General features: G+C 36.9%; 1 protein-coding gene across 1 annotated transcript in view; it reads right to left on the bottom strand.

The window, feature by feature from the left end:
• The window catches only part of LOC103030492 (oxysterol-binding protein-related protein 2), an 86,327-nt gene that overhangs the window by 21,897 nt on the left and 49,226 nt on the right, over positions 1-15,204 (bottom strand). Inside the window, exons 15-17 of the mRNA XM_049482783.1 lie at positions 14,224-14,383; positions 8,801-8,876; positions 4,799-4,933 (exon numbers count right to left, since the gene is read on the bottom strand). Of these exons, the coding sequence (XP_049338740.1) occupies positions 4,799-4,933; positions 8,801-8,876; positions 14,224-14,383 (371 nt within the window). The remainder of the gene's footprint in view (positions 1-4,798; positions 4,934-8,800; positions 8,877-14,223; positions 14,384-15,204) is intronic.

Raw genomic sequence — 15,204 nt, 5'->3', positions numbered from 1 at the left:
CTGAACATGATTCTCTGCAGAACACACAAGAATCTGACATAAAATCAAAGATTTCAATATGAAAACACAGCCATTCAAAATGACATGAAATGAGCTAACTGGCCAATATACAGCTCTAGGAAAAAAAAATAAGAGACCACTTAAAAATGATGAGTTTTTTTTATTTTACCGAATTGAAAACCTCTGGAATAAAATCAAGAGGAAGAAGGATGATCACAAGCCATCAAACCAAACTGAACTGCTTAAAATTTTGCACCAGGAGTGGCATGAAATTATCCAAAAGCAGTGTGTAAGACTAGTGGAGGAGAACATGCCAAGATACATAAAAAACAGGGTTATTCCACCAACTATTGATTTCTGAACTCTTCTGAAATCTTTATGAATATGAACTTGGTTTATTTGCATTATTTGAGGTCTGAAAGTTCTGCATCTTTTATTGTTATTTCAGCCATTTCTCATTTTCTGCAAATAAATGCTCTAAATGACAATATTTTTATTTGGAACTAGTTTATAGAATAAAACAACAATGTTCATTTTACTCAAACATAAACCTATAAATAGCAAAATCAGTGAAACGGATTCAGAAACTGAAGTGGTCTTTTATTTTTTTTCCAAAGCTGAATAGAGAGCTAAATATCTGTAGCTGTTATGGCAGAGTGGCGCCCTGAACAATCAATCATTTTTTCAGCGTGTAGATTTTTGGTTAAAAACCATAAAAAATTATGTTTTTTGAAAGCAAAAATATCATTCTAGCAAGAGGTTACAGAGCTTTGAGTAAAAAAAAAATCCTGAGATGTGAGACATTCAGCATGTTGTGTATGTGATTTGGGCAGCTGCGTGTTAAGTTTGGACAAAAAAAAAAAAAGACAATTCCAGATATAGGGTCTTAAGCAAATTCAAAAAACTGTAAGCTGGACATAGACGTGTGAATGCAAACACACAGCTTTTCTTTTCTCCAGTAGTAGGATAAACATGAACCTGTTAGCACTGTGCCTTACAGAACATCTCCCCAGAATTGAGCTGTGGAGCAGTGGAACTGTGGAGCTCCATCCAATACTTTTTGATATGAGCTGAACACCCTGACCTCACTTAATGCAATCAAATCCTCACAGCAATGCCCCAAAAAACGAGTAGAAAGTCAAGTTTACTCCAGCAAAAGCAGTAAACAGTCCTTTCTAATACCTTGGATTTCAGATGAAACAATAAATGAGCAGGTGTCCCAATACTTCTGTCCACAAAGTGTAAGATACGTCCAGATCAATGGATGAGTCAGAAATGTGCCTTACATAAGCATCATTGTGTGTGTCTCATGAAACATTTAAACATTTAAACACTAGTATGCTGTTACATCACACATCCCTTTGTATTTGTTCAGGTCAGGGGTGTCCAGCCTTATTTCTGGACATCAACCACTCAGCTCGATACAGAGCCTTCCGTAATCTAAGAAACCTGCTACAGATACTTAGGCTTTTCAGAACTGTCAAGAGTTTCTAGTCTGTTAAACGATAGGAATATAACTAGACTACAGACCTTTTGGGAGGAATCAGTTATTGTCCGCATTTTAAAGGAGAACTCTGGTGTAAAATGGACTTTTGTTGTAGTAAAACATGATAAAAAGTTCTTACCTTTGATGAATAGCACACCTCCGTTCTCCCACAGCATTCAGAGATCCAGAATTTTTTTTAACAGTTTGTCAAAACACCCTTCAGACTGGGTGACACAGGGCATAATTTCCCCTGATAAATAACTTTTTCCACTGTTATCCAGCTCAAAATAGCTCCACACCTCCTTTCTAGAATCTGTAGAGCCCTGACATTTAAAACGAGGCATTAATAACTAATGTATATAAGTATTTAAATGCATAGCCTGCCTTCTGGCATGGCTGCTATGCTATGCGGAGTCTGTGTATATATATGTCTCAGTACAGTAATGGCGGAGCTCGGAGCTGAAGCTAGCGTTATAGGATGTAAACAGTTTTGTTTAATAAGCTACTTGTGCACTTTTTAAGTTATTTATGCCTCGTTTTAAATGTCAGGGCTCTCCAGATTCTGGTAAGGAGGTGTGGAGCTACTTTGAGCTGGATAACGGTGGAAAAAGTGATTTATCGGGGTAAATTATGCTCCATGTCAGCCAGTCTGAAGGGTGTTTGGACAAACTGTTAAAATTTCTGGATCTCAGAACGCTGTGGGAGAACGGAGGTGTGCTATTCATCAAATGCAAGTACTTTTGAATCATGTTTTACTACACTCAAAGTCCATTTTACACTGGAGTTCTTTTTTATGTTATTTTAACCCAAAAGTAAGCCCATAGTAACGTGTGTCTCACAGGCCCTTAGAAGATTTATAAAGTTTCTTACAGCATTCTGTCCATCATTTTTACTCATTTAGTTCCTATGTGACATATACAGAACATCCTTAGAGCATCACTACAGTACAGTGTGTGAATCTGTGTTTGTTCATCTTGATTTTATTTAGAGAAAGTAGGACTTCTGGACTAGTCCTCGAGATAAAGGTAGCTCCTTGTAAAAGTGTATTTTAGCTTTAACAAATCTGTTTAACAATTAAAAGCATTAAAACATTTAATTAAAGCATTTAACAATTGCTTTGTTTAATTTTTCAATTTAAAAATGCTTTAATTAAATGTTTTTGGTTCCATTATACTAGTTCTAGAAAATATGTATGCCACTCGGAGCCCCAAGTCACGTTCTGTACAGTACAGTTCTATGCTACAGAGAGTTAACAAATATGTTTGTGTGCAAACATATTTGCAATGGGTGCAGCATAATATTTGACCATATACTGTACAGTGTATATATACATATAATAATCAAAGGCAAAAATATCTACCTGAGAAAAAAATGCTTATTAGATAACAACATACAGTATATATATAGAAAATGTCAGTATACACTATATTCTCTATATCTATCTATATATATATATATATATATATATATATATATATATATATATATATATATATATATATATATATATATAAGAAAGAATATCCCATTTCTGAATGGGTTGGGTGTATGTGACATTCACTTCCACACACTGGCCACTCTATTAGAAGCCTCAGTTGTGCTGTAGCTCATCTGCCAACACAGATTATGTTAGCTGTTCTCTAGCCTTTCATCAGTGGTCAATTTCTAACCACAGAGCCGCTCTTGGCTGGGTATTTTTGGATAGTGGATCAAAAATGTTTCATAAGCCTGGTATGAGCCTTATAAAACCCATGAAACACACGCAACCACACACACACCAACCCAAACACTACCATGTTGGTTTCACTGCTGAGCTGAGCATGGACCAGCATCCCAATATTCAGTTTCTGACCACAGAGCTGCTCTCAGCTTGATATTGTTTTGAATGGGGGACCAAAATGGTGTGAAAGGTGTGTAAAAGCCCCAGCAATAATGCAATAATGTGCCTGACACACTCGTACCAGCACCACACACACACTACCATAAAGACAAGAAGCCCTATCTTAAACTCTGTGCAAGGTGCATCACAATGCTCATTGCTATCTTACACCCCATCAACAGTCTATTTTCACTCCTTGCCTCCCAGACCGTTAAAATAGTATCAGAGTTTAGGAATAAATCTACACTGAGGGGTGTGGTGGTCTGATGTGGGAGTAAGGTGTGTTCAAGTAAATTTCTGGCGTGTTTCTATTTTGGCGGCTGAAAAAACAGGAGCTCCACTGACTGATTAAAACCCTGACAATAGTCAATCACCAGAGTCCATTTCTATAGGTGCCCACAGCACACGTACAACGCCGCTCATTAAACACACACAAACACACACACACATGGACGCACTACAGAGCACAAACTTGACTTTTACCTCAATAGTAAACAGAATAAAGAATAAAATAAAATAACATTACTGTTACCTTAAATGAGCTGCTGCACAGTTCACCATGACGACTGGCGCACTGATTTATTGCTGGTTTATTTCGTATTACGCCCAAAACAGACCTATGATTAATTAAGAGAACTAGCACATTCCTTTTGTGCGTTTCGAGCCGCACAAGGCATACTTTTTGCACCCTTGCGATACCAAAGACACCGACGCGCAATATAACCAGCTGCACAATCCACAAACGAACAATGTGCTATAGATTGCTTAAATAGGGCTGAAGGTTTTGAGAAAGAACTGAGATCCCAATAATATCTCAACAGTGATGGGTCTGTGGTCATCAATGAATTATACATATTTGACATACTTAATGTACAGTATTTTATACTAAATCTACTATATTTACACATATTTAAATGTCCAGTTGAATAATGATGTTCAACTGCCATGATCTGTGAAAAATAAGCAAACAAATTACATTAACAACACAAAGTATATATTAATTACAATTCTATAATTATGGCCTATAGCCTGAATGTTTCTCTGCATATCAATTATACTTCTTTTACCCTGTTTTTCAAATGGTCAGGACCCCATAGTATAGACAACCACAGCGCAGCTATTATTTGGATAGCGGATTATTGTCACTCATTAGCATGGTGGTGGTGTATGAGGTGTTAAAGTGTGTTGTGCTGGTACAGTGAGTGAGTAGATCAGATACAGCAGTGCTGCTGGAGTTTTTAAACACCTCAGTGTCACTGCTGGATCAACAACAGTCCACCAAAAGCATCTTGTGGGCACTGATGAAGGAAAATAAAATTACCAACACTGTAAACTGTGCAGCAACAGATTCAGATCTTCTGTCTCTGACTTTACTTTATCTACAAGGTGGAGTATATGAAATGAAGATAATGGTTATTGGTGTGAACAGTTACCTTCATCCTCTGGATGGAGTCTGTGGAGGTGTTGGCTTGGTGAATGAGGTACATGTGTTCCATATACTCAGTCAGTCGTTGCAGGAAACTCAGAGGTTCATTAAAGAGGACTGGCATGGCAATTTTAGACAGTTCCTGGAAGAAAAAAACATCTACAATTATTTGGGGTGCAGACATACGAACACATATTTAAATTTGCCTGATTACACTGTGTACATTACAGTGCACCTTACAATCCAATGTGCCTTATGTATGAATTCTATGAGTCAGTTTGTAAGGAGCAATAAAGCCACCCTGCTGAAGTACAGCATTATAAGGGTGAGTTTTTAGTGAAGTTTCTCCAGCACTAAGGCTGGGTGCAGCAGCATTAGCATTAGCCGCTAACCACAGCGATAGTTCTTTCACCGTTCAGAGGCGAGTATATTGGTGGATGTGAAAAAAAGCTATGTGGGATGAACCGCTAGCTGATAGCGTCCTGGGTTACCGAAACATTCAGGGTTAATCAGTCTGCATCCCGCAAGCGCTATGGTTAGCGGCTAATTCTACAGAAACTTCACTGAAAACTCACCCTTAGATAAAATATTGGAAAACTTAGCTTACTGTAAATAAACGGATACGCTTTACTCACCCAAATAAACAGTTTTCAGGAAAGAAATCATTTGACTTTAAAATAAAATGTTTTTTTTTAAGAATTACAGTTTTGTTTACTTAGGTGCCTCCCCGTGCTTCCCCCATTAGAAGGGAAACACGGCGAGACCATTGCTCACTTTGGTGTAGGCATCCTTACTAGCGTTGCTTAATGCACCCTATAATCCAGTGCACCTTATGTATGAGAATAGAACAGAAAATAGACGTTCACTGATAGTGCCTTTATTATACAGTGCGCCTTATAGTCTGAAAAATATGGTAATCATGGCTTTTTGTTTATGTAATAATCAACCATTAACCTGATTCTCTCTCTGATGTTACAGAACTGCCAGTTAATGCTCTCCTCCAAGAGTGTTGAGGCAACCAGTTTAAATCAGTTCATGCTGCTGGCTGAATTTTACCATTTCATCATAGCATGGTCTGATGCTGGGAATTCTGTTAAATTATTATAATTGGGAAAATGTTGCTGAATCCTGGAAGTACTGAGATCAGATAAAAAAAGCTGCTGCAGTACCGATTTGTGTTGGTAATTAACAGGCAGCCAGTCGTCCATATCGGACTCGCACCAGACTTGTTTAAAGACACTAATTACACGACGGTATGGCAATGGCACCCAATTACCAAACAGTTACGCTGACAACTGCAGTCTAACCGTGTCTAATACGCCTTACAGCAGATGGGAACCATCTGTTAGGCCTTTAGTGATCAATACGCTATTTGTGTCCAATACAGGTCACTAATTTATCTCTGTAAATCTCATTCTAATGGATAAATGGCCCTTTTTCGAGCAGTCAGCAAACAGTAAAGAGAACAGTGCTGATTAAATGATTAATACTTTATGCTTTAATGTAATTTGTGCATTTTGTTGAAAACTGTGTTTTTATATCGTTTAATTTGTTTACTTATTTACATAATTTAATGCTAAGATATCCAGGGCATATAGAAAATACAATCATCTAATATCAATTAAAACACCACATATATTAAAATGCAATAGATAGATCCATCTAGTCATCTACACTGTGAAGCCAAACAGTAACGTATTGTCATGTTTTTCTATTTTTATTTTACCTGAGTACAGTATATATTTATTATTACATCATAGTTTATAGTCTGACTTCATGAACAATTAAGGAGAGTTTTCGGTACCACTTTAAAATAAGGCTTCTTAATAAAGTGTTTATGAATAGTTTACAAATGAGTTTATTTATGGTTATTAATTAGGTTATAAACCAAGCAGATACAGCCTATAAATAGGAAGGGCAACAGTGGCCTGCTGTGTAACAAATAGTGATTCCACATATGTTTATACAGTTAAACCTCCGATCTTTCCAGATCTTACTTTCTCTTATCCATCAATCACCATTAACATAATGTCTTTTAATAACTTTATTCATTTAACTATAATAACATATTAAATGACTATTTTACTAGATATGTTAAGTAATAAGTTATATTATGACTTAATTTATAACCATTTCATAAGCTCCTTTTATAAACAATTTATTCATAAACGCTCTATAAATGAGCCTTATTTTAAAGTAGTACTAAGTTTTTCAGTAAAATGAGTTCAGTCTGTTTCCAGTGGAGCACTCAAAAGTAAAAACTGTACATAAGTTGGATTGAATCATTTCCATGAACAAGTTCCTTTCAACTTAGTCAGCTGTGCAGATAGATAGATAGATAGATAGATAGATAGATAGATAGATAGATAGATAGATAGATAGATAGATAGATAGATAGATAGATAGATAGACAGACAGACAGACAGACAGACAGATAAATAGATAGATAGATAGTTTCCGATTGGCTCCTGGCACCATCTATTTGCATATTGGGCATGTCCTCCTCTCACTGACACTCAGTTTTGTATGTTGTCACTTCCCCTGGGCTATGTTCTCTTAGATTTTCATGTTTATGGTTCAATTAAGTGTGGCTTCAGTGTTGAGGGCTATTAGAGCAAGCAACCATTTTCTATGTTGGCTGTGTGCCACCAAGGAATTTTACTGACAGTGTGTGGAAGAAGTTAAGTAGTAACTCATTAATTAATGAGTGAAAGAATAACACTTGGTGAACACTGTAGCATTTATTTAAGTACATTCAACTTAATTTGACTGATTTAATTCAATTTCACTAAAATAAATGAAGTATGTAGAACCTAATACACTGCCTGACCAAAAAATAAAAGTCAAAGTAAATGATCTAGGTTTTTTGCAATTGGTCTGCAGGTTTAGGTTCAGCAACAGTATGTGCTGAAAGAATGAGGTCAGCTGACTACCTGAATATACTGAATATAGACCTGGTTATTCCATCAATGGATTTTTTCTTCCCTGATGGCACGGGCATATTCCAAGATAACAATATCAGGATTCATGGTGCTGGAATTGTGAAAGAGTTCAGGGTTCAGGGAGCATGAGATCATCATTTTCACACATGGATTGAGAGAGAGTTCACCACAGAGTCCAGACCTTAACCTCATTGAGAATCTTTGGGATGTGCTGGATGGAGAAGAGCTGCTTTGTACAGTGGTCAGACTCTACCATCATCAATGCTGCTGCAAGATCTTGGTGAAAAACGAATGCAACACTGGAATAAAATAAATCTTTCTCTTATTCTGTATATACAGTTCTTGGAACCCCGATTGTGATACAGTGTGGAAGGTACTGTATGTACGGTGGGTAGAGTGTGGGTACCTGTAGCTCCAGAAGAGCGAGGGAGTGGAGGGAACCGACTGATTGCTAATCAGAAATAAAGAAAGCCCTTTATATTCTGAATGTAAGATGCTTTACATCAGACTGACCGAAAAAAAGGATCTGAACAGACCCTTCAGCATTTCATTCACTTTCACTCAGCCTGTATTGTCAGGGGGTGAAGCTGGGGGTAGGGGGGTAGGGGGGTACAGCAGGCACTGTGCTGTCACCTTCATATGAGTCTGGATGTTAAAGCCTGGCTTTAGTCATGCTGGATCACGGCTGCCTCTTCCAGCCGGGTTTATGACGGGAGATTACACTGCTCACACACACACACCCAGATATAGAAAAGGATTAGGCAGGTGTCGTTATCTTCCGCAGGCTGCTCCACAATACTAATGAGTGCTTTGGGGAATATTTGCCTTTCAGTGTTTGTGTTTCAGACGTGCCGAGAGATGCTCAGCGTCTGATATAGTGAGTGCTCTCTCAATGCAACAGCAAGTTCAATGTGAATTTTACTTGGTAAGAAATGGTGAAACAGTCTGATATAAATAGAAATGGTGCTTTTCATGAATTTCCTAGAATCTCAGAATGAATCAGATATTTACATTTCTCACAATGTGCGTAAAATTTAGACGTGGACAAAAAAAATTATGGTTCTTACCATGCCGATGCACTTTTTGAGGATGCTCCAGATGCTGACATCATTTCTTGAGAACATGGGAGCAGGAAGACATGATCTAATGCCAGGATGAAAAACACACAAGCAAGATTTCTACAGTTAATACAGTAAAATAAAGATAAATTACTCATAGACTTTACTCACATTATTTGTTAAAGGAGAACTCCTGTGTGAAATTGACTTTGGGTGTAGGAAAAAAAACAATGTACTGTATACCCGGATAAGTTGAATTTTATTTTAAATAATTTGAGGAAACCGGTTGCCTTAAAAAAGGTAAGTAATGGGTAATGAAAACTTAAGTTAGCATAACTTAGAACATCAAGTTATTATAACTAAAGGGAAGTTGATTTAACTTTTTTATTTTTGTTATACTGTAAGACCAGATAAGTTAAGTTTACTTAACTTTTTTTAAAGCAGTCGGTTTGTTCATTTTTTTTTAAGTGATGGGGAATGAAAACTTGAGTTAGCATAAATTAAAACATCAAGTTATTACAACTAAAGGGAAACTTGATTTATTTCTAAGGTAGCCCAGGGGGAATCACTACAAACTGATGGTGAGTGCTAGTCAGAAACTGTTGGACACACCCAGTATGCAAATAGATTGTGAAAGAAGCCAATGGAAAAGAAGCTGCCAATGGCAAAACAGACTAAACTCAGTTATTATAAAAGATCTCAGTTTGAATAGTACAGTATATGTGCCCACAAATGTTCAACTAACTCAAAACAGTCTAGAATGGGTTTTGACAGTACGGGTGGGCGATATGGCTCTAAAATAATATCACGATATTTCAGGGTATTTTTACGATAATGATATACTTGGCGATATAGCAAAACTAAAAAAATTAATTCATTTCAGGAATATAGTATAACAGAATAATCATAATGTGGCAAAATAAATATTATAGCATAAAATAATATAATGCAGCAAATAATATTGCAGAATATTTAGTGCATGCATATAAACTGCAAACTAAAACAATTATACAATAAATACACCTAAAGCTTCACAGTAATTAATAGACTACTTTTAAGACAGAACAGCCCTGTTATCACGATATGATTTTTAATATCATGATATTTCTGTGTCACGATATATTGTATACGATATAATATTGCCCACCCCTATTTGACAGGTCATATTTTACCTCTGCAGATAAATATTTTTTTATACCGTTATCCAGGCTCCAGTAGCTCCACACCTCATTGGCCTTAAGAACTTTAAAAGTGCACAAGAAGTTTATTAAAAAACACTGTTTACAACATGTAGTGTGACCTACATCTCCAGCCGCCCTATCTTAAATGATCAGTACAGTGACGAGTATGTAGAGAGATGTAGCTCAGAGATGTAGCTAATGCTAAGGGTTGTTTTTAATAAGCTTCTTGTGCTTCTTGTGCACAAGTTCTTAATGCTTCGTCTTAAATGTCAGGGCACTCCAGATTTTTGTGTGGAGCTATTTTAAGCCTGGATAACAAAATATGCCCCATTAAAAGAAACTGCACAAACTTTCTTGAGCTCTGAAAGCTGCAGGAGAATGGAGGTCTGAGGTTAGTACTCTTTATCATGTTTTACTACACAAAAAATCGGAGTTCTCCTTTAAGCAATGGTTATCTTATAGTTAAAGAACCTGAACCTAAGCCAAAATGTCAACAAGTCCTCTAATGAAACAGGAATTAAACAGAGGATCAACAGTAGTACTTTTAGATCATAAGATGTTTTAAGACATTTCAACACATTTACAGGGGTTGGACAATGAAACTTAAACACCTGGTTATAGAGCACAATAATTGATTGTCCTGACGGACAGTTCTGGTGGAAACAGGAGAGTTGAGGTGCACATTGAATTCTGCGTGATTTGATCAGCCGTGGTTTTATGTTTTTTGGATACAATCCGGGTTAGCACCCGAACATCCCTTTCAGACAGCTTCCTCTTACAGCATCCACAGTTAATCCTGTTGGATGTGGTTGGTCCTTCTTGGTGGTATGCTGACATTACCCTGGAGACCGTGGCTCTTGATACATCACAAAGACTTGCTGTCTTGGTCACAGATGCTCCAGCAAGACGTGCACCAACAACTTGTCCTCTTTTGAACTCATTATGGGTATGTCACCCATAATGTTGTGTGCATTGCAGTATTTTGAGCAAAACTGTGCTCTTACTCAGCTAATTGAACCTTCACACTCTGCTCTTACTGGTGCAATAATGTGCAATTAATGAAGATTGGCCACCAGGCTGCTCCAATTTAGCCATGAAACCTCCCACACTAAAATGACAGGTGTTTCAGTTTCATTCTCCAACCCCTGTGTGTTCACTATATGGACAAAAATATTGGGTCACCTGCTCAGCCAGCCCCGCCTTTTATTAAATGATTTAATTCATCTGATTATAAATTATCAGAGGAGACACATTTAAAATGACAGATTTGAATGCATCTCAAGAAAGATCCAACAACTAAACTAGGGCTGGCATTTTTGACATTTTTGCAGATATTACAAAACATTACAAAACAAAGCATTATTTATGAATTTAGAAATATACTACAGCAACAAAATACATCTTATCAAATATATTAGAAATATGTATATTATTTATTTACTTATCATAAATGTAAAATTTTCATGAATTCAGTAGAAGCAAAAAAACTCTACAACTATCAACAGTAACTTACCAAGACCAATATTTTGTATAAAATAAAAATATATAGAAGAAAACATAATTTAGTGAATATTTAGTGAACGTAAACTGTAAAGTAAAAATTTAAACAAATACATAATTAGCAAACTAGAATAAATAAACCAAAATATATTGCTTTCAAGAACATTTTGCTATCACAATATGTTTATTTTTTTAAAATGTGTCAGATTTTTGGTGATATTATTGCATATGATATGATATGGCACAACCCAAAACCAAAATCTCCTTCAAGTCCAACCAAAACACCAGTAATAACTGCTGCACAACTATATTCAGGAGACAGTGCTAATAGTAGTCACATGAAGTGACCAGGAGTAAACAGCTGTCATAAGAGTTCACATTTACTGTACTTACAGCATAATAAGAAGGTGACTTCATTCATTCACTCATTCGTTCACACATTCACAGCATGTATCAGCCAATAAAAGCCACAGGCCACAGCTCTGGTCCTGGATATTTTAATGTATTTCCTGAAGCACGTCTGGGAGGCTGAGAATGAGCCAATTAAGCCCATGTTCCTCAGACCTGTGTTCCTCAGACCTGTGTTCCTCAGACCTGTGTGGGCTCAGAGCAAACCCAGAGATGGACAGCAAGAAGGCCATTATCAGCAGCAGCAGATCTTGTGCTTTGGAAACAGTTACCTGACACCCGGGCTAACGATCCGATCAGCTTGCATCTGCTGCCATGTTGCCCTCATACAATAAGCATGAGGGGAGACCAGGACAGCGTGCAGGTATGTGTTCTGTGTCTGTGGTGAAGATGCTGGGTCATGTGGTGCAGATTACACTGCTTATATCCTCAGCAGAACTGGATCAACCCCACGTACGCCCGACTCCACAATCTGTTCTCTAACTTTCATGCCAATGCCAAGTGCTTTCTGCCCAGTGAGTAATATTTACAGCCACGGAAGAGGAAGATGCCAACTGCAATTAAAGCTCAACAATCACTAAGGCAAAACAATAAAACAGCAATCCAATTAAAATGATATTTGAAGTCCAGATATTTGAAGTATTAACCAGCATAATATAGTATTTTCTGTAGAAGTCTAGCATTTTAGCACACCATCCTTCTAGAAAACAGTTAAATGCAATATATTAAAAAGTAGAAGCACTGTAAAATAGCAGTTATATGCTGGCATGTACTTTATAATTGTCATAAATGCACAGCTATTCTGCTGTCACAGGCTACAGTTCAATATAAAGTAAAACAATGTAAAAGAATTATAGTAGATGCACTGTAAAATAAGTGTAAAATACTGGTGTGTCTTTGCTGACAGCATTTTAATGTTAATGTACAGTGAAATATATATTTTTTAACAGTGTGTGTTCTCTGAAATGATGCTCCATCCAATACTTTTGGTAATCAAATCATTACAGCAATGCTCCAAAATATTGTAGACATCCTAGATTTCCCTAGATAGAAGATACAGCTATTCCAACAAAAACAGAATATATGCTTTTTAATACCTTTGATTTTTTGCAGAAACAATGACTAAGCAGAAGCTTAGTCACACACAGTGAATGCATGCTGCAATCAAAGATAAAGGTGGAACCAACCAAATATTAGAGTGAGTGTTGGGGAGAGTTTGAGCAACAGAGATGATAAAAAGTAAAACTTTGTTAACTTCGCTTGGCTATTGTTTTTTTTTTTTTTTTTTACATTTTCCCACAATTTCAGTACACTGTGAATAGTTGACTGCATTAAAGTCAACATCAATGTAATGAATATATGTGTTTGATTGAATGTTTGATTGAATGATTGATTGATTATATGAAAAGCACTAAAAATAAACTACTGCCAATAAGGTCTTGGCAGAACAATTGTACAGATTTAAGTAATAAACAGATGGGTGATGCATGTAAAAAAATATTTATAATTTATTTACTTTTTTTTGTACTTTAAATACAATTTTTATAACCATGCATTTTAGGCATTACGTTAGTGTTAGCTACCATTAGTCACATTTAATTTACTGGCTAATTTGATGGAATAGCCTGTTTGCTGCTAATAAGGCATTCAAATTTGAACTGTTTTATTGTGAATAATCACAGAGTACTGTTGGGAACATCAATGCCATAAATTTATATACAGCTCTGGAAGAAAAAAAACAAGAGACCACTTCAGTTCCTGAATCAGTTTCTCTGATTTTGCTATTTATATGTATATGTTTAAGTAAAATTAACATTGTGGTTTTATTCTATAATCTACAGACAACATTTCTCCCAAATTCCTAAAAAAAAAAATTGTCATTTAGAGCATTTATTTGCAGAAAATGAGAAATGGCTGAAATAACAAACAAGATGCAGAGCTTTCAGGCCTGTTCATAACAAGTTTATATTCATAAAGTTTTAAGAGTTCAGAAATCAATATTTGGTGGAATAATCCTGGTTTTTAATCACAGTTTTCATGCATTTTGGCATGTCCTCCTCCACTAGTCTTACACACTGCTTTTGGATAACTTTATGCCTTTATTCCTGGTGCAAAAATTCGAGCAGTTCAGCTTGGTTTGATGGCTTGTGATCATCCATCTTATTCCATCCATCTGTATTTTCAATTTGCCTCTCTTACATTTGTTATTTATATACATTATTAAAAGCTTCAGTCTTGTGAGACACAAACACATTCACCCGTAACACACACACACACACACATATCCGCCCACGGCACGCACACACAATCCCCCTAATCCGCCAATGCCTCTGGGGGTCTCACCTGTGTTTCTTGACTCCGTTATGGTGGGCCTTGTCGCCATGGTTACCATCCCCAGACATGCTGGCAGTGCCCTGGGGTTTAGGAGGATGATGTAGAGCGAGTGGTCTTGCGAGTGGTCCCGCCGCTCTATCGGAGAGAGGGTCCGCTCTCAGACAGGAAACTGATCACACGGCCTTCCACAGAGCAGTCTGCAGGAGCACACACACACACACACACACACACAGAGCTGTGTCAGTAACGCCGTCTACCTCGGCCCACTGAACACACACACACCTCCCTCCTCCACCTGAGAAACCCCACCCGGGCTGATCCTGTTCCAGAGAGACGCTCCCTGCAGCTCTGCTTTAACATCACAGCTGAACCATAAACACAAAACACCATCCCACCTCTCCCCTGAGCAGCGGGGGGCATTTCCTCCAGCCTGGCTTACAGAACACTGACCACTAGACCGCTAGTGTCTGCAGCACAATCTATCAAAAGGTCAATACTGTTTTTTTTTTTTACTGCTGAAATGTTGCAAACAATTCAATACAGTCAATACAAACAAACTCGAGAATGATGCTGAGGCTGGACTTTACCTGCATTTCTCAAAACTGTGATGCATAAAAGGGTTTTTAGCCGTGGTGTGCAGTGAGGCCCCTCTAACTCTTCAGAGAAGGGGTGACAATAGGTGTAGATGTAAATCATTACATAATATTTCATCAGGAAATATATATATATTATAGCTATTGTAAATTGTAAGCATATATTTTATAAATTAACTCAAATAAAAAACAGCAACTAACAGACATGCCAAGTACCCCCCCAGGCCAAAAAAAACAAACAAAAAAAAAACTTGCACACAAACCAAAGGATAACAAAACTTTACTTTTATATAAATTAATTTTACTTTTTTTAAAATTAAATTTAGAGTATTCAGAGGTGAAATGAGTTTTATCTTTTTTATTTTTGGAAGGCCCTGCCTCTGCTTTCCTTTTTTTT

This window comes from Astyanax mexicanus, chromosome 8 (genome assembly GCF_023375975.1).
Source record: "Astyanax mexicanus isolate ESR-SI-001 chromosome 8, AstMex3_surface, whole genome shotgun sequence".
Lineage (NCBI taxonomy): Eukaryota > Metazoa > Chordata > Actinopteri > Characiformes > Acestrorhamphidae > Astyanax > Astyanax mexicanus.
The sequence above is the reverse complement of the archived record's forward strand: the minus strand, read 5'-3'. Positions and strand labels throughout refer to the sequence as shown.